Below are 20,195 nucleotides of genomic sequence, written 5' to 3' on the forward strand. Positions count from 1 at the left end.
CTTTAGTTGCGGTGAGGGGTGGGGACTTCCCTTTGGTGGGGGTGCACGGGGCCTCTCACTGTAGTGGCTTCTCTTGTTGCGGAACATAGTCTCTAGGTGTGAGGGCTTCAGTAGTTGCCCCACACGGGCTGAATAGTTGTGGCTCACGGGCTTGCTTGCTCCGTGGTATATGGGATCTTCCTGGACCAGGGATGGAACCTGTGTCCCCTGCATTGGCAGGTGGACTCCCAACTGCTGCACCACCAGGGAAGCCTGTACCCACAGCTTTGAGCTTACTGCCCAGTTCACAGTAAATGCTTAAAAATGTTAAGTGAACTGAATGGGTGGAACCCATAGAATGTCCTTGATTGAAGAGGAACACAGGAAATTAACTTATTCATTTTCAAGTCATGAAATTAAAATTAAATAAAGGCTGCTATGTTTGTAATGTCAATGGAATATAAACCTCCTGTGTTCTTAGCACATAAATCCTCTATATTTTAAAATCCAGTTGAGACAAGTGGTATGCTCATGAGATAGTTAAATACAAAGCAACGTAGTTTAAACATCAAGATGAGAGGTTGACAATCAGTGCTTTGGTAATTCAGACAAAGGCATGGTCGTGACGCTTGCTGTTAGCCAGAGAGGGCTTCCTAAGAAGGTGTGACTCAGGCTGGACTAAGAAATTCCTAAATGCACTATTCAGCAAAAGGACTAACAGGAACCAGGGCAAGCAGGGGACAGAGTAGGAGGTAAATTCTTAGGCCAGGTACGGGTGAGGGAGGTAAAAAAAAAAGGGGGTGGGTGGCGGGAGCCTGAGCTTTGAGGAGCCTGAGCTGAATTGTGGGTCTTCTGAAGGTTTCCAAGCTTGTTCCTTCGTGGGAGGTGGAATGAGACAAAGTGTTCTTTCAGGGAGTTGCATCTCCTAATAGGGGTTATCTTTAGAACAGGCTGCATCAGGAGATATTTTAAAAACTTTTGAAAATGCCTCCTTGAAGTCAGGCACTGAGCTAGGTGCTGGCGAACCCACAAAGAATAGGACATGGCTCCTGCCCTCAAGGAACTGCAGCCTAATGGGAGAGCCACCATCTTGGAAGTGTCCTAGAAGAGGCTGAATAAGGTAGTGGGGCTCTGCCTGAGATGGGGCCCTTCAACCCTGAGATTCCCTGTAGATGAGGGCTTGGCCTAGGCAAAGCAAGAGAAATGCAAATGAACACTGATATAGAAAGTGAAAATAACAATTTCCTGGACCTAGTGATTGCTTGAAAGAGAGAAATGAAGAAGGAGCACTCAAAAATTTAAAGTTTGAATAGTAGGAAACTGGGAGAATGAGCTAGATGAGTGAAAGATGGGGGAACGGAGTTGAGTTCAAGATATGATGAGCCTAAGGTGATGGCAGAACATCTAAAAAGAAAGAACCAGAAGGCTGGAGGAGATACTTAGGGTCATTGGCCAGGCAGCAGTTGGTGGAGCCATGAGAACAAATGAGATTTCTGAGGACAGAAAAGCAGATTAGGCCTCACGGGAGCCCCAGAGTTAGAAAGTAGGTAAAGGAGGAAAAGGACATGAGGGCTGACACGCATAAGAAATGTCACCGTAGCTGTACCAAGGGCCCATCTACCTGGATTCTGTCTCTGAGAGAAGCACTGAAGGACTGTTTATGGCAGATGTAATCATGTCAACCTCAAAAGGCTGATGCTATGCTTCAAGCATCCCAGCTCTGCTCGTATAGTGCTACTGAACATTCACTCCACAAATGAATGTATTGTTTCCTGTGTGCAAGACACTGTTCTAGGCACTGGGTATACAGCAGTGAACAAAATGGAGCAAACTCTCATGGCACTTATGTTGCGGTTTGTGGCCAAAGAAACAAGATAAAAAAGCAAAATATATAGAATGAGAGGTGGTAATAGGTGCCACGGAATAAAATATAGCAGGAAAGGAGAAAAAAGAGTGTTAGGACTACCAGGAGTGGAGTTGCAGTCTTTGAGAGGGTGGCCAGGGAGGGCTCATGAAGAGGATGACATGTGAGTGAACATCTGAAGGTGACAAAGAACATCCCGGGAAGACGGAACAGCAAGGCTGAAGCCTGCTGGAGGGTTTGAGCAGCAGCAGGAAGTCAGTGTGGCTGGGTACAGTACTGAGGAGAACAGAGGACATGAGGCAGGGATGGGGGTGAAGGGGAGAGGGCCTTTAGGCCATTGTAAGGACTTCATCTGCTACTATGAGTGAAGTGATGTGGAAGAGATTAGCTATTTACCAAGCTGTTTCCTCTTCATCCTGTGACATGGCTAGATACATTTCCCAGCCCCCCTTGCAGCATGGCCAAGTGACTGAGTTCTGGCAAGGGGAGAGAGGCACAAGTGAGGTCCACTACTTCCAGTACTAGCCATGCAAACCTGCTATGTGCCATTTTCCAAGCTCTCTCCCTTTCTGTGGCAACCCTGGTAACTGTGTAGTGCAGATGGCAAGTCACAAGATGAAAGGAGCCCAGGGTCCTGTTAAAGAGCCACTCGCTGAACAGGAACATGCTTTTTGGACTTTTCTGTGTGTGAGAAATGAACTTCTGTTGGTTATTTTATGCCATTGATATGTCAGGGTTTCTCTTTTACAGAGGTAGCACTACCTTAACTAATACAGATGGGAAGCCATTGGAAGGTTTTGAGCAGAGAAGTGACATGACCTAAGACTTTAAAAGGGTCATGTTAGAGTGAAGAGGGTAAGATTAGAAACAAGCCACCCACGTAGGAGGCTTTTTCAACAATCCAGGTGGTGGTGATGATAATGATGATGGCCTGGTCCAGGGTGGTAACAGTAGAAATAGTGAGAAGTGTCAGATTCTGCGTGTAATTTGAAAGTAGTTTAAAAGGGTTTCCTGATGAGTTGGAAATGGGGTGGAGAGAGAGGAGTCAAGGATGACTCCAAGGTTTTGAGCAAGTAAAAATTGGAGCTGCCACTTACTAGGATAGAAAAGACCTGGGACTTCCCTGGTGGTGCAGTGGGTGAGAATCCACCTGCCAGGGCAGGGGACATGGGTTTGATCCCTGGTCTGGGAAGATCCCACATGCCACGGAACAACTAAGCCTGTGTGCTACAACTACTGAACCTGTGCTCTAGCGCCTGCAAGCCACAACTATTGAGCCCATGTGTCACAAACTGAAGCCTGTGTGCCTAGGGCCCGTGCTCCACAAGAGAAGCCACAGCAATGAGAAGCCCTCGCACCACAATGAAGAGGAGCCCCCACTTGCTGCAACTAGAGAAAGCCTGTGCACAGCAACGAAGACCCAACACAGCCAAAAATAAATAAATAAATAAATAAAATAAATTTATAAAAAAACAAAGGAAGAAAAGACCTTGTGGGGAGCAAGTCTTAAGGGATACTATTGAGAGATTAGTTTCGGACATGTTGAGATGCCTATTAGATATTCAAATGGAGATGTCAAGTTGGCAGTTGGAGTTCACAGTGTTCTGGACTAGAGATATAAATTTGGGAGTAATTGGTTTGTGTGTGGTATGAAGTTTTGATTAGAAGAGGTCCGAGATTGAGTCCTGGAAATTTCTAGTGTTTGGAGATGGTGGTGGTGGTGGTGGTGGTGGTGGGTGTTGATGAAAATTAGCAAAGGAACCTGCAAAGAAAAGCCAGTGAAGGAGGAAAGCGTAGTGTTCTAGAAGCCAAGTGAAGGAAGTATTTCCAGGAGAAATCATGTATGTTACACACTAACAGCGAGGTGAGGACTGAGTGACCATTGGCTTTAGCAATGTGAGGGTCAGGTTTGGTGGGGGTAGTGGAGGGGTTCAAGAGAGAATGGGAAGCAGGATAATGGAAACCCTTTTAGGGAGTTTACTATAAAGGGGAGCAGAGTGGGCAGAGGGGCTAAGAGAGGTTTTGTTATGTTTTTAAATGAAAGAAATAACAGTTCTGTTTAGGAGAAATACCAGCATGATGGGAACGATCTAGGAGAGAGAATCAAATTGATGATGTAGGAAGAAGGGAATATTGCTGGAGCAACGTCCTTGAGTAGGTGAGATGGGATGGGACCCAGTACAAAGGGGGAAGAGTTGGACTTTGCTTAGAGCAAGACAGTGCTTCTATACTAATAAGGAGAGAAACTAGATCTTCTGGTCTGGTTCCAGGTAAGTGGTAGTCATGGTGGTGAGAACTTGGAGTTCTCTTTCAATTGATACTATGTTCCCAGTGAAATGGGAAGCTGGGTCATCAGGAGGCACTGTGGGTTTAAAGGGAGAAGATGTGAAACGGCCATTCAGCAGAGAGAACAGGTGAGGGGAACGTAGTATGATCTCCAGGCATAGGCACCCTCTTGAGGCCCTAGATGATGACTTTGGGGCGAAACTGGTTAGTATGTCACGTGATTTTTCTCCAGGCAAGTTTAGTGGCATGGTGCAGTTGGTGGAGGGCTGGACTCGGTCAGTGAAGAGAATAAAATGGAAGAGATACAAAGGCACAGAGGGTACATGCAAGGGAGTGATAATATTCAGGATGGATCGTGGAATCTAGGCTGGAGGGGAAGGGAATGAGGATGTGAGGAGAGTGAGGGATAGTGAAAACCCAGAAGGAGCAAGAGATTGCAAATGGGAGGGGTCAAAGGATTATTGGACTTGGGGAAAGACAGGAGATGGTATAGTTGGACAGCAGGAATAACGTGGTGGGGTGCAGTTATTCATGACAAACTCTAGGGTAAAATCAGGGTAGTCAGTGGCTGAGGAGGGTGAAGGACAGAGTAGGGGCAAGATCATCTATGTGGATATTGAAATCACCAAGAATTAGGACATAACTCATCCTTGGCAAGAGTGTTGATGGTCCAGGAACTAACTTTTTAGCCCTCCAACTATTTCAGTCGGAAAATCACTTCAGTGAATGGGGGGAAGGGATAGTTAGGGAGTGTGGGATTGACAGGTACACACTGCTGTATTTAAAATGCGTAACCAACAAGGACCTACTGGACAACACAGGGATCTCTGCTCAATATTATGTAACAACCTAAATGGGAAAAGAATTTGAAAAAGAATAGATACACGTATATGTATAACTGAATCACCTGAAACTATCACAACATTGTTAATCAACTATACTTCAATACAAAATAAAAAGTTTAAAAAAAAAGTTTCGTCACTGGCCAAAAACAATGACAAATAAACAAAAACCCCAAAAACCACTTCAGTGAAGAAAAAGATTCTCCTAGGATATCCCAAATCAAAGCAAGACATTCCAAAAAGCTTTCCAGTTAGAAGGTTGGGTAGCTTTTCTGAAATACTCATAGTCTGGTTTTTACTGAATATGAAACGCTGTGCATTTTAAACAGAGGCCAGTCCATGGGCCGTCTGCCAGAGCCTCCTTAGTGACTCTCTTGACTTATAATTTGTGAACCCCTGATTTTACCTATACTTTGAGCCTAGAACCTCTGATTTACCTGTGCTTTGAGCCTGTGTCTCCTCTCCTTAGAATCTCTAATTTAATAAGCACTAACAAGATATGTCAACCTTTCAAGGGGGTGTCATATGCAAAAGAAATTGAGCCAGTGTTTGTAGGGCTCAGACAACAGTAAACATAGAAAGTCTGAACACAAAAGAGAAACTGCCTCTACCTCAAACACCTTGTCTTACAACCTCCTGCAGGAACCTTCCTGCAACCTCAAACCCAAAACGCCATTTGGAATATCAGGGCCAGGCTAGCAAGTCCAAGTTAGAGAATGCACTAAGGAAGGAGGTCTAAAGCTTGAATCAGAAAAGAGGGACTAATAAGAGAAATTGGCAAAAAGAGACATTTAAAGAGAGGCTTTTGGCTGGAATTTATTTGTCTCCTCATCCTTGTCCAGAGGAGTCTGAGCAGAGAAGAAAACACATATCTCTTCTGGTATATGGCCTTACTTTCAAGTTTTAAATTAGATAAATAGAAGCTTGGTGAGGCCGCTCTCAGCTGTGTACTTCTCTTGTCCTCTCTTCTATTTCCTTCTGTCACACTTTTCTGCCTCTCCCCTCTTCTCTGATTTCCGCCCTCGGCCTTCCTCTTCACCTCCGTTTTGTTCTCTTCCACCTCTCCTCTGGTCCTGGTTCTCTTTCCTTCCTTCTCTCCATCTCCTGGTCCTGGTCCTTCTGAAAGCATGTCTTCTTGTGCTGGAAGGGAGGTGAGGGGAGGTGATGTGCGGTGCTGGTGGCGATGACAAGTTACGGAATGATGCTGGAATAAGGCTTCTCATCCAGGAGCCATGCTCCCAAGTGGTTCACCAGGGAAAGGCCATGTTGTTAGCATGGGATGATTCTAGTTTTTCCTTAGTTGCAGCTTTCTCCTCCCCTCCATCCAGAGAGAGTCCCTCAGAGAGCTGAATGCTGCAGAGTGGCGTTGGCGAGGGCTAGTAGATTCTCTCCAGTGTAAAAGGGTGGCTCAAATAGAACTTCCTGTAAGTGTAGGAGAGAAAAACTTTCAATAAGATATAACTTGCCTTAAGAGCTCTTCTGTTACTTCTAGATAAACATCTCTTCTAGTTACTTCTTTTAATTTTTAAAATTGTCAACTATGAATAACAGGTAATTTGTAAGAGTTAGTGATTTATTGATAATATTTTACTCTAGAAAACAGAAACCACTTCTGCCTTCTTTAAAGATCTCTCTCTGGTCAGACAGAGGCACAAAGGAAGTACTTAATGAATGACTGCTAAATGAATACATGGATGAGTGGATGAGGCTTGGGGCATGGGAAGACAAGGGCTGGGCCCCAAAGAAGTTTGACCCCCACCGTATCCCTCCTGGCCCAGCTCCTTCCCACTCTCTGCAGCAGAAGGTTAGGGCTCCCAAGGAGCTCAGGGAAGGAAAAGAAGCTCCCCACCTCTGCAGAGGCAGCCCCTCATGCCTCCCACACCGCAGGGAGAAGGCAGCTCTAGTGACAACAGTGTCCTGCCAGTCTCTGTCCCTTCAGAGCCACTTGCAGGAAATGCCAGGGGCCTCTGGTGGCTCTGGAAGTGCCATACTTAGGGTTTCACTCAGCCCAGTTGGAGATAGAGAAGAACAGGGCAGGAACAAAGAGGGTTGAGGGGCTGTGGCTGACCCCCTACTCCCACCCCACGGCCTCCTGGAATCACCGCCAGGACCCCAGGACCTGAACCCAAGCTTGAGGTAGAATGCCAGGCCTGTCCCAGGAAGGCAGCTGGATTAATCCCGTCACTGTACCTATGAATGGGGCCAGCTGGGGCCCGGTGGAGGCTGCCAGAGTGCTGAGGAGCGAGAGGGGCTGCGGCCCAGAGGGATTCTCTCTTTCCCACTCTCCATAGGTGAACGAATCCCTCCAACTGAGGTCACGGGTGCAAGGGATGGAGTCTTCACTGGGATAGCTTTTTTCTAGGTCAAAAAAGGAATGCATTTGTGTACTTTAATTCACAGAGCACTCTCCTAGATTCCAGCCAACATTTGTGAGGTGCTTATTATGGGCCAGGCACTGTTCCAAACAATTATACACATTAATGCTCTTTTAATCCTCACAACTCCTGAGAGGTCAGTGCTGCCACAGTCCCCATTTGATGCATGAGGATTCTGAGGCCTAGCAAGGTGAGGTCACTTACCCATGGTCACATAATGAAGAGGCAAGGCCAGAATTCAAAGCCAGATAGCCAGGTAACAGAGCCTCTGTTTTTACCACTACATCATATGAACAAGGCAGTACCAGTAAAAGAAGGCAAACAACGTGGCTTGGAGAGGTTAAGCAAGTGAATTTCCCCAGGAGATTCAGCTAGCTGAACTGGCAGTGGCCTTGAACCCAGGTGGCCTGAAGCCAGAGCTACTCTAAGGGTGGCTCGCCGCCCAGCAGCCTCAGCATCACCTAGAGCATGTGAGAAACTCAGTCTTAGGTCCACTCAGACCTACTGAATCAGCATCTACATATTAACAAGATCCCCAGGGGATCATCTGCATATTAAATTTTGGGAAGCACTGTGATAGGTCACATCACCCACTGATGGGAATTGAAAGTTTCAACCACACAGGGAAGCTTGGGGATGCTGCCTTTTCCAAATGTAGCTCTCTCTCTTGTAATCCAAAAGTCCCAACAGGCTGGAGTGTGACTGTCTTTCCAAACTGAAAGGGTATACTACCTGGCCCAAAGAGAAAAGAGGGGTTCCTTCAGCTCCAAGGAACGAGCAGGGTCCTGAGGACACCCCAGGATGACTAATTGAAATCAGCCTAGGAACCTCTTGGAAGCGACAGTTCCCATGACACAGACATCCTCTGACTCTGAAATTCTAGCTGTTCTCTCAAGTCCTAGACATAAGTTAGAAATATTCTCTATTTCTGTCTTCTTCAACTCTAATCTCATGGGGTATGTTTTGAGTGTCTGTGTATGTACGTATGTGTGTCTGTGTTTGAATGTATGTGTAAAAACATTAACGAATCTCCATTGTATTAGCATTTACATAATATGAGAAAGCATTTCTAGACTTGGAGAGAAAGTGTGGGCCAGCAATCAGTTCTATTTACTGTATAGAACAGGGGCTATGAACTGGCAGCCTCCAGGCTCACTTTGGTCTGCAGATACCTTTTGTTTGCCCAGTAAGTGTTGGCCTATACTGTACTTAATGTTTTATGAAGCTGGGGGACAGAGGGTGTATGTGACATAAAAATTCAGATTTTTGTTTTTTCCTGAGAAATCAGAGTATCTGGGTAACACCAGTCCTGTGTTGCAGCATGGCAACAATCAGCTGAAGCTTTAATTGACACATTCACTTTTTCGTTGCCAGTGTCCCCACTCCTCCCTATTGTCTCCTCAGTGCTGAAACCAAGTGTCAGCCTAGCTGTTGTCTTATTAATAATAAAGTTGAGAGAAAACCCAGTCACTTACATCAATGACACCTAGACTCTTTACTCCTCTAGACCACCTGCAGATGTTTGAGTTGCAATCCTTGGTTTGGATAAAAGTTGGCACAGCTCCCCTGTGATCTACACATTCCTCTAAGTCTCTAAATATAGCATGATATTCTGGCTGCCTCCTGAGCCAATCTGGAGGAATAATTTCTTAGTGGTGTGGTGCACGAATATTTGCTGAGCTCCTATTGTGTTCCCAGCCCTGTGCTTGCTACTGTAGATAACAGAGGCGCGCACGCGCACATGTGAGTGCACACACACACACAATTTAGTATTGATTGAAGAAACAATACTTAAACCTAGAAACAATTAAGGATCTTACGTTATGTAAGAGAGGTTATGAGCACAGAAAGATTTGTCTGGGCAGGAAGGCGCTGTGAGTGTACGTGGAAGTTTAGGTAGGATTTACGGTGGTGTCAGGAGGAAGGGAGCAGAGGGGGATGAATAAGGCATGGTAAAGGATAGCTGAGATTTGACTGGAGCAGAAGATTGAGGCTGGAGAAAAGGAGGCAGCAGAGAGCTCCCATTTGAGGAGGAGAAAGTGATCAGGTGAGATGCGTAAGAGGGGGAAAGTTCATGCAGGGTCTTCCATGCCAAAATGAGTGGATTTGGGGTGAACTAGAATCTGGAAACAAATTTTTTGAAAAACTGGCTGCTGTTTCCAGAATGTGTCATGCTGTCTCACACAGACTCTGTGTTTCTTCCTAGAATCCCCACCTCATCCGCCTTGACCAGCCCACTTGTACTCATCCTCACTGACGCAGCTCAGACCCCAGGTCTTCCAGGACAGCTTCCTGGGAGGAGTGAGAGAGCCCTGCCTTTGTGCTCCTGGGTCACCCCAGTCTTGAGCTTTGAATGTTGCCTGGAAAGAGAGATTATGTAATTTGGGGATTTACCCATCTGACTCGAAAAATTATAAACCCCTTGAAGGGGGTGCTGTGTCTTTCTTCATTGCGACTCCAAAGCTTTCAAGAGTGTTTGGCACTTAACAAGTGCTCAGTGCATGTTTTTGAATGAATAAATGAATGAATGAACTAGCAGAAGATTGCTGCAGTGGTCTAGGCAAGAGGTGATAAAGTGGACTAGGGTAGGATCTGTGGGAGTAGAAATGAAGTAAAGAATGTAGGAGTCATTTCAAAGAAAGAAAGTGGTAGGATTTGGTGCCACATTGACTATGGTGGCCAACGATCCCAGAGGAGCTCAAACTAAGGTACAGGAGGATGATGGCAATCCTGACAGCACCAGGAAAGTTGGGATGGAGAGCTGGAGGGAATCTTATTCCTATATCTATGGAGCAGAAAGTTCTCTGAGACAAGGGTGCCCTGTGCCCTCCGTTACCTGAGCTGTCCTTTTTGTTCTCTGTCTTTTTGCTGCTCCTGGAACTCCAGCCATTTCAGGATCCAGGAAATGAAGGTCAAAAGGAAAAGAATAAAGCATGAAACTCTCATTTTAAATCTTGTTTCCAGTTATATTTTTCCTGAGGCAACAAAAGCTTTAGAGGCAGACATAATTATGAAAAAGGCCAGCTGTGGCTATATTGGGTGGGTGTGACGCATATTAAAGTACCAGAAGACAAAATAGGGCAGGGAGAGTTGGGATGGGGTGGGGCTTGGGGAGCAGAACCCATGCTGCTGATTTTGCTGAGGTGGAGTGGGTGTGACTGCATTTGTCTGGTCCTGTGTCTTGGCTATTTATTTTATTTGCTGTAAGTTGCATATTGCTGCCAGTGTGCAAAAACTGCTATAACGGCAACCAGACTAGAACCTGCCTAAATGAGGAGGAAAATCATCACTCAGGGCTTCACACTGAGAAATTAAAGAGAAGAAACTAAATGTAAACTAAATAACAAAGCAATTATTGAGATAGGGAAGCAATAATGTTCCCTCTTTCTCTCATCCCTCTGATCGGTTTTGTGCATGACAGCCCAGACTTGGTTGCCATAACTCCCTGGCTGGTCTCTCCACACCTGGCCTCCCTCTCTTCAAATCACTGTCACTGCAACAGCCAGCGTGACCTTTTCAAAATGTAAATGGGATCACATCACTTCCCTGTTTAAAATGCTGCTAAGATTCCCTTTACACTTAAAGTCTAAATCCATTCTCATGGCTTTGCAGGCCCTGCCTGGCTTGGTCCCTGCCCACTTATACGTATGTTCTCCTACCACCATCCCCACTTCCCCACTGGCCTTCCTTCCCTTTCTCTACACTCACCAAGCTTCTTCCTCAGGGCAAAGCCTCAGTGTTATACTCATCTGTGCCCTTAACCTGCACAGCTCTCTCTACCCTTTGTCTGGCTTGTGCGTGTTTCTCCTTCAGGTCCTTGACTCCTCTGACCTTCTGGAGATATTAATAGCTATCTGTGCCAGAGATTGCCAGTGGGCCCTTAGCATCCCCTCTTCCCTTCTCCCCGCTGGGGCAGAACATCTAATTTTGTGTTGGGTCCATGGCTATTAGGAATGAAGGATGCATTTCCCTGACCAGTGATTGAACCTGGGCCCTTGGCAGTGAGAGCATGGAGTCCTAACCACTGGACTGCCAGGGAATTCCCTACAAGTTAATATTTATTGAGCATTTACTTATATCTGCCTCTAAATTTGCGGAGGATGGGCCAAGCACTTGATTCACGTGAGCTCATTTAATCCTAACACTGTCTAGATGAGGTTGGCACTACTGCAATTTCCACTTTACAGATCTAAAAACCGAGGCTTAGCACAGTTAAGCAATGTTCCCAAGGGCTCATTGTCGGAGCAGTGACTTGGGCCCAGGGCTGTGTGAGCTATGAGAGATTGCCTCCTCTGAGCTCTCCTGGTTTTCAGTTTATCACCTGCACTCACAAAGACATCTTTTTTTCCCCTTAATTCTGTCCCTGAGTTGCGGGTCCCGGTTATGACAAAAATCTCCTTCTCTCTGACACCTCGTTTTTCTCTTCTGGTGACATTTACTAATTTATTTCTGTCCTTCCTTTTCTTTGACACCACAAATCAAGTTCACTAAGACCCGGGTTCCCCCTTTATCTTTGCTCTCTGGCTGTGGTGCCTGGTGGTCTAAGTGCTCTCGTCTTCTGTCTGTCTCATACCAACCAGGCTTAAGACTCAACCCTGAGTCACCTGTACATGCTAGGACATTTCCTCGGGCATGGAGAAGACAGGCCTGCATGAGGGAGCTTTCCAGAAAACATTAAAAAAAAAAAAAAAAAGACCACAGAAGCTCCACAGAGTTCAAGCAGAGGCCAGGTAAGTAGGTAAAGGAACCCGATGATAGACGAGGATATTTTAAACAATGTTTTGATTATTTCTCTGCAGGACTAGAAACTAGATTAGAAATTAAGTTTTACGTTTCCACCTGTGTTACTAATTTATCCTTAGTATTGAAGTTACTTTTCTTTTTTTTATAAAATTCCTCCTCTGGAGTCAAGCCCACCATGCTCGTGGAGAAGGAGAATTAGGCAAAGAGACCAAAGAAAGGTTGCCCTGAGTCAAGAATACAGACTGGATACTGAAGGGCAGCACTTCATGTGCCTATTAACCAAGTTCCTTGGTTTCTGGGTCTCCGGGGAGGACCATCTGGGAACATCATGCTGGCTGGATTAGAGTCATGTACCTGAACTGGTTGTGCTGGTGCAGGTCAGCAAAGATCTGAGAGAGCGCCTCACTCTCCCCCTTGGCCATCAGCTGCATGAGGCTCTCGCTGGGCTGGGAGGCTTGGGGTTTCTCCTGTACTAACTAGATGAAGGAAGAAAAAAAAGGAAAACCGGGTGGTTAAGGTCTTAGCATCTCTGCATTTTCCTAATATCATGATCTGGACCCTAAAGTGTTAGAACTCCAACTGTCCCGTCAGACAGAGTCACGCCAACTGCTCAGAGAGGCAATTCTGAGGCCATAGCTGTTTGTTTATGTCCCTGTATTGTTATGAATATCCTTTGGTGACCTAAGTATAAGACTGTTATTGAAAACTTTAAACATAATTTGGTAGATAAGCTATTCTTATGAGCATATCTTAATATGTTATTGAATAGCCTATTAATATAAACTTTTATTCAATAAAGGTTAGGCTACTTGGTTTTATATTTAAATGGAGGGGGATTAAATGCTTATTGTAGGAATTTAATGTTTCTCAAATTCGTTTGTCTAAGAAATATCCCCTGTTGAGCTGTTTTTTATGCCAGAGTAAAACTGCCTTTTTTCCTGTTGCCTGTGATACCCCACAGATGCCCTACGTTGTGCACGCTGCTCACATTCATTCAATGCAGAGGGCCCAGGTTCAATCCCCTGGGTCTGATCCCTGGTCAGGGAACTAGATCCCGCATGCATGCCACAACTAAGAGTTCTCGTGCCGCAACTAAGAGTTGGCATGCCGCACCTGACACCTGGCACGGCCTAAATAAATAAATAAATAGAAAGGAAGAAAGAAAGAAAGGAGGGAACACTTCCCAAATTACTCAATAAGACGAGTATTGCCCTGATATCAAAGCCAGGTGATCACAAGAAAACTACAGACCAATATCTCTAATGAACACAGATGCAAAACTCCTTAACAAAATGCTAGCAAACCAATCCAATAATATATACAAAGGATTATACACATCATAACCAAATGGAATTTATTGCAGGAACACAAGGCTGGTTTAACATCTAAAAATCAATTAATGTAATATACTATATTAATAGAATAAACTATGTGATCATCTCAGCAGATGGAGAAAAAGCATTTGGCAAAATCTAATACCCATTCATGATAAAAACTCTCAATAAGCAAGGAATAGAAGGGAATTTCCTCAACCTTTAAAGGGCGTCTACTAAAATCCCAGGGTTAACATCATACTTAGTGAGAGACTGGATGTTTTCCCCCTAATACCGGGAACGAGGCAAGGATATCTGCTTTTGCTACTTCTATTAAATATTGTACTGAAGGTTCTAACTAATGCAATAACGCAATAAGCAAATAAATGGATCCAAATTGGAAATGAAGTTAAGCGTCTTTATTCTCAGATGACATGAATGCATGCACATATATAGAAAATCCCAAGGAATCCACACAAACTACTACAACTAATAAACAAGATTAATACACAAAAATCAATTGTATTTTTATATACTTTCAATGAATGATGCAAAAATTAAGAAAAATTCCATTCACAGTAATATCAACAACAATCAAATACTTAGGAATAATTGAACAAAAGAGGTGCAGAACCTGTAAACTGAAAGCTACAAAACATTGCTAAGGGAAATTAAATTAGATTGATGTAAATGGAAAGATATTCGATATACATGTATTGAAAGACTCAATATTGTCAAGATGGCAACTTTCCCCAAATTGATGTATAAATTCAACATGTCCTTATTGAAATTCCAGCAGGCTTTTTTTTTTTTTGTAGAAATTGACAAGTTGATTCTAAAATTTACATGGAAATGTAAAGGATCTGGAATAGCTGAAACAATTTGAAAAAGAGCAAAATTGGAAGATTTACAACACCCAATTTCAAACCTTACTATAAAGCTACATTAATCAAGACATTCTGGTATTGGCCAAGAATAGACAAACAGATCAATGGAACAGAACTGAGAAGGCAGAAATAAATCTTTACATTTATGGTCAATTGATTTTTGGCAAAGATGCCAAGACAACTCAATATGGAAAGGATAATCTTTTCAACAAATGGTACTAGGACAAATTGTATATCCCCATGCCCCCCCCCAAAAAACTACTTAAAAAAGTACCCTTACCTCACATTATACACAAATGTTAACTCAAAATGGATCAGAGACCTAAACGTAAGAGCTAAGTATATGCAACTTCTAGAAGAAAATATAGGATAACATCTTTGTGACTCTGGGTTGAACAAAGAGTTTTTAGATACAGCAAAAGCCTGACCCATAAAAGAAAAAATTGATAAACTGCACTTCATCAAAATTAAAAACTTTCACTCCTCAAAATATATCATTAAGAAAAGGAAAAGACAACTCACAGACTAGGAGAAAATATTTATAAATCATATATCTGGTAAAGGACTTATATCCGGAATATTCAAAGAACTCTTACAACTCAATAAGAAGAAAAAAAAATCAATTTAAAAATAGGCAAAAACCAGGGCTTCCTAGGTGGCTCAGTGGTTAAGAATCCGCCTGACAATGCAGAGGTCACGGGTTCGATCCCAGCTCCAGGAAGATCCCACATGCCACGGAGCAACTAAGCCCGCGTGCCAAAAAAAAATTAAAAAAAAAAAAAAGAGAAAAAAAAAATAGGCAAAAGGGACTTCCCTGGTGGTCCAGTGGTTAAGAATCCACCTTCCAATGCAGCGGACACGGGTTTGATCCCTGGTTGGGGAACTAAGATCCCCTACAACGTGGGGCAACTAATCCCGTGTGACACAATTAGAGAGCCCACACGCCGCAACAAAGACCCAGTGCAGCCAAAATAAAAAATAAATACAAATAAAAATTTAAAAAATAGGCAAAAGATTTGAATAGAAATTTCACCAAGAAGGTATATAAATGCCTAATAAGCCCATGAAAAGTTGCTCAACAGGAAATCCTAATTAAAAACACAATACATCCACTAGAATGATTTTAATTAGGAAGATAAACATACCAGTGTCCGTGAAGATGCAGAGAAACTGAAACCCTCATGCATTACTGGTGGGAATGTAAAATGGAACAGTCACTTTGGAAAACAGTTTGCCGATTTAAACGTAAACTTACCATATGACCCAGCAATTCCAATTCCCTGGAATTTACCCACAACAAATGAAAACATACCCTAACATACATCTATACAAAAACTTGTACACAAACATTCATAGTAGCATTACTCATAATAGCCCTAAACTGGAAACAATCCAAATGTCTGGCAACTGAAGAACAGATAAACAAAATGTGGTATATCTATACAATGGGATACTATTCAGCAATTAAAAGGAATCAATTATTGATAATCTGTGACTCTATCATAGAGTTGCCCCCATGCTATGATGCGGGTGAACTTGGAAAAACCTTATGCTAAGTGAAAGAAGCCAGACATAAAAGACTATATATTATAGGATTCCATTTATATGAAATGTTTCAGAAATTTGAGTAGAGGCTGAAGACAGACCAATGGTTGCCTAGGTCAGAAAGTAAGACCAGGGAATAACTGCAAATGGGCATGAGGGAATTCTTTAGGGTGATAGAAATGTTCTAAAACTGGATTGTGCTGATGGTTGCACAACTCTGTATAATTACAGAAAATGTTGAACGGTACACTTGGGTGAATTTTAATCAGTAAAGCTGATTAGAAGAGTCCTAAGGCAGGGATCAACTTCCCAGGGTGCTCTGGTATCAGCTCACTGAAGCTCTACAGCTCAACTCTGGCCTTGGCTGGAGGAGGCAATGGTGCCCACTTACCTGTGAGTCTCCTGAGGGACTGCAGCTGTTTTTGGGTACCAGGCAGTGAGTAACAAGAATCCTAGGATCTTTGGTGGTGATGGACAGGCCCTTCTGCAGAATTTGAACCAGTCGGATCCAGAAGTGGAAGACAGTCTCAGGATGGTCAGGGTGGAGCCTTAGGCAGTAGATCTTCTCCGTGACTGTCCTCAACCGCAGGATGCGTTGAAGGCGGTCACAGACCTGGAGCTCCACAAACTTCAAAGGGAGAATCCTGAAGGCGCAAAGGAAGACACACACTGACAGCCCCATTGCTTCTGATCCAACCCTATCTTCATTAAAATGAGGAGTGTCTTGGGCTTCCCTGGTGGCACAGTGGTTAAGAATCTGCCTGCCAATGCAGGGGACATGGGTTCAATCCCTGGTTCGGGAAGATCCCACATGCCGCAGAGCAACTAAGCCTACGTGCCACAACTACGGAAGCCCGCGTGCCTAGAGCCCGTGCTCTGCAACAAGAGAAGCCACCACAATGAAAAGCCTGTGCACCACAAAGAAGAGTAGCACCCACTAACCACAACTCGAGAAAACCCGTGCACAGCAATGAAGACCCAACGCAGCCAAAAATTAATTACTTAATTAATAAAAAATAGAAAAAAATGCAGAGGATACCCCCAAAGATTGATTCAGTAGATCTGGGATGAAGCCCTGGAATCTGCATTTTAACCTCCACCTATCCTACCATGATTCTCATGTTAGTGTTCCCTGGATCCTGGTTGAGAGGGGCAGCCTTGGAGTAAGGTAGCTGGGATCATGGGGCTTTTGAATTTCCTTCTTGATAGCAGAATGGGAGCTGGACAATGAACTGTCCAGCTTGTCCATTCATTGACCTTAATGCCTCAGTTACTCTTCCCAAAGGAGCTAAGGTTCAAGGAGTTGGCTTTGGATCTAGTATTAGCTGGGACTGGGCTGTACTTGCTGTAGGTGTGCCTAGAACACAATGGAGAGGTTTATCAGTGAAGCAACATGGAGCATTGAAGGGTTTACTTGGACTTCTGGGAATATCTAGAGATTCTTGAGATATTCTACAGAAGAGGCTCAAAAAACTAAAAGGGCCATTTCATCCCCAACAAACAATGTTACAGCTCCAGGTGAGACTTCGTTCCGCTCACTTCACCAGTAGGAAAACTGAAATGCAGCAAGTACCTTGAGACTCAAAAATTACTTGAAGGGGACTTCCCTGGTGGCGCTGTGGTTAAGAATCTGCCTGCCAGTGCAGGGGACACGGGTTTGATCCCTGCTCCGGGAAGATCCCACATACTGCGGAGTAACTAAGCCCATGCTTGACAACTACTGAGCCTGTGCTCTGGAGCTGGTGAGCCACAACTATTGAGCACGTGTGCCACAACCACTGAAGCTCACTTGCCTAGAGCCCATGCTCCATGACAAGACACCACAATAAGAAGCCTGAGCGTGGCAACAAAGAGAAGCCCTTGCTCTCTGCAACTAGAGAAAGCCCGAGCGTAGCAACGAAGACGCAACACAGCCAATAAATAAAATAATTTAAAAAAGATTATTTGAGGGACTTCCCTGGGGGCGCAGTGGTTAAGAATCCATACCTGCCAATGCAGGGGACACGGGTTTGAGCCCTGGTCTGGAAAGATCCCACATGCTTGCAGAGCAACTAAGCCTGTGCGCCACAACTACTGAGCCTGCGCTCTAGAGCCCGTGGGCCACAACTTCTGCAGCCCGTGCACCTGGCGGCAATGAGAAGCCTGAGCACCACAATGAAGAGTAGCCCCCGCTAGCGGCAACTAGAGGAAGCCCACGCACAGCAACAAAAGACCCAAATCAGCCATAAGTAAGTAAGTAAATAAATAAATAAGTAAATAAACAAATAAAATTATTTGAGTCTAGTTAGTTGCATATGGACTAGAACCTGCATCTCCCAACCAGTGCTCCATCTGCCAGACTGCCTGGCTTCCTTGCACCTTGGCCGAAAGTGAAGAGAGTTCCGAAGAATTCAGTGCCGTGAAAGTAGCGAGAAGGAAAGTGGGCATGTGGACTGGCCCTGACTCCTGTCCACACTATGCCCCCCCCTTGCCCCACTTCAGGATGCTCACCTCTTCAGGATGATCTTGGGGGCCGTAGCCGGTTTGTTCCACGTCTGGGTCTGCCCGTGGTGCCATCTGACACTGGCCAGGAGGAGGATGTTGGGAAGAGGCAGGCAGGGGACAGAGGAGGTCACCCCAAGGGCCATGGTGTTGGAGGCTTTGTGGATGTCTACCCAGTTCCTGTCCTTTTTGACCTGCAAAGCAGCCCCACCCCGGGGCACAGTCTGAGCATTTGGCGGAAGCAGCAGTCTGTTTCAGGTGAGAGTTTCTCAGACTCGGCACTATTCACATTGGGGGCTGGATAATTCTTGGTTTGGGGGGAGAGGGAGGCCCTGTGCCTCGTAAGACGTTTGACACCACCCATGACCTCTGCCCAATAGATTCCAGTAGCAATCTCCACCCTCCCCCCACCCCCCAAACTGGGTGATAACCCAAAATGTCTTCAGACATTGCCAAGTGCCCCCTGGTGGCGGGGGCAAAATCATCCCTGGTTGAGAACAAAGGTTTTAACCTATGTTGGTTAAACAACTGTAACAGTACTTACTTCACCCACTATTAGCAGTTGCCCACAAGAGTTCCCTGACATGTGTCACACTTCTGTGAATCCTCCCCAGACTGTTTCCTGACTTTTCCCTGAAAAACCTGTCCTTTGGCACATCCTTGAGGGGCCCCATTATCTCCTGCACCTTTCCTGCACTGTCAGGTCCCTGTAACTCCCAAGTTCTATTTATTCGGGGTTCCATCTGGCCTGAGAAGAGCCCAGGCAAGGAAACAAAAATGCACTGAGTGCCGTTGTGCTAAGGCCTTTGCCTCCAATGTTTCCCAAAACAGCCAGGTCAGTCCCACCCCTTTTACAATAGAGGAAACTGCGATTCAGGGGGTGCAGATCACCTGCCTGGACGACACCTCCCGCTAAGAAAGCGGTGGACCAGACTCTGAGCCCAGATCTCTCTGGGCGCCCAGCTCCTATTCTTTCACCCATCAACATTTCTGTTCCTCACCCTCAAAGGGCAGCTCATTTTACTGCCTCTTTGTTCATCTGCTTTGAGCTGACAGCCTGGAGAGGGAAGTAAACTGAGGGATTCAGCTACCAAATCCTCCACTCAGAGCAGAGAACACTTGACCTCTCTCCCCAGAGTGACTGCAGGAGAAAAACTGTCTGCAGCTCTGCAAAGTCAGGGTCAGATGGGGGTAGCCTTGCCTTCGGTTCCTCTCTTTGCCTCAGTGGTCACTCCACTGCAGTTCCAGGGACAGACTCTCTGTCACGTTGTGGGAACAGATTTAGAGGAATCAAGGAGTGCCATTCTGAGCGGCCCGAGAGTACCTGGACAAAGTTGCTTTCAAACACCACGGATTCAGGAAACAGGTTGAATTCTGGAGAATGAACCATCTGGCAGAGCAGTCCCTCCTCCACACCCAGGCCCACTCCAGGATCTGGTTCCCCATCCACAGGAAAGAGGCCCCTGAATTCTTCCCAGGCATTCAGGGAAGGGAAGGTTGGATAGGATCTTGTGACTTTTACTGTCTTCTTCGATTTGTTCCAAGTCTTTCTATGTGGAACTGATGACAGCATTTCCGCACATGCTCAGGGGCCTGCTGCGCGTTTGTCCTGGGATCTCTCTCTCCCCTTCTGGCCTTGGGCAGCTGGCCAAGGCCTGGGACCACCAATCAGCTCACAATGATGAATGGATGACATCACGAAAAACCAGGGCAGGCCTGCAGGAAAGGGAAATGCAGGGGAACCTCCCTTTTCCTCCAGAGTGCTTTTACAGCTTGTCTAGTGCCCTGACAGGCCCCAGCCCTTCTCAGGACCTGAGGACACAGTTCCCCTAGAACTTGCTGAGAAAGTACTGAACTAGGCACCAGGCAAAGAAGGAAGG

At 45.1% G+C, this 20,195-nt stretch overlaps 1 protein-coding gene across 1 annotated transcript; it reads right to left on the reverse strand.

Moving 5' to 3' along the window:
• Positions 1-5,783: 5,783 nt before the first annotated feature.
• GARIN1B (golgi associated RAB2 interactor 1B) lies at positions 5,784-19,920 on the reverse strand. The gene is made up of 7 exons (XM_057732487.1): positions 19,640-19,920; positions 18,325-18,509; positions 16,226-16,478; positions 12,444-12,565; positions 10,183-10,220; positions 7,162-7,329; positions 5,784-6,393 (listed from the first exon to the last, which is right to left on the reverse strand). Exons 1-7 carry the CDS (start codon positions 19,886-19,888, stop codon positions 6,380-6,382), a joined length of 1,029 nt encoding a protein of 342 aa, XP_057588470.1. The 5' UTR covers positions 19,889-19,920; the 3' UTR covers positions 5,784-6,379.
• Positions 19,921-20,195: the final 275 nt, after the last annotated feature.

Source organism: Hippopotamus amphibius, chromosome 4, assembly GCF_030028045.1.
Source record: "Hippopotamus amphibius kiboko isolate mHipAmp2 chromosome 4, mHipAmp2.hap2, whole genome shotgun sequence".
Taxonomy (NCBI): domain Eukaryota; kingdom Metazoa; phylum Chordata; class Mammalia; order Artiodactyla; family Hippopotamidae; genus Hippopotamus; species Hippopotamus amphibius.

Coding starts and splice junctions, on each gene's coding strand:
- GARIN1B (XM_057732487.1), bottom strand. CDS start 19,888: ATGCTGTCATCAGTTCCACATAGAAAGACTTGGAACAAATCGAAGAAG. Junction 18,510..19,639: donor TTGAAAGCAACTTTGTCCAG/GTACTCTCGGGC, acceptor GCTGCTTTGCAG/GTCAAAAAGGACAGGAACTG. Junction 16,479..18,324: donor CCCAAGATCATCCTGAAGAG/GTGAGCATCCTG, acceptor TTGCGCCTTCAG/GATTCTCCCTTTGAAGTTTG.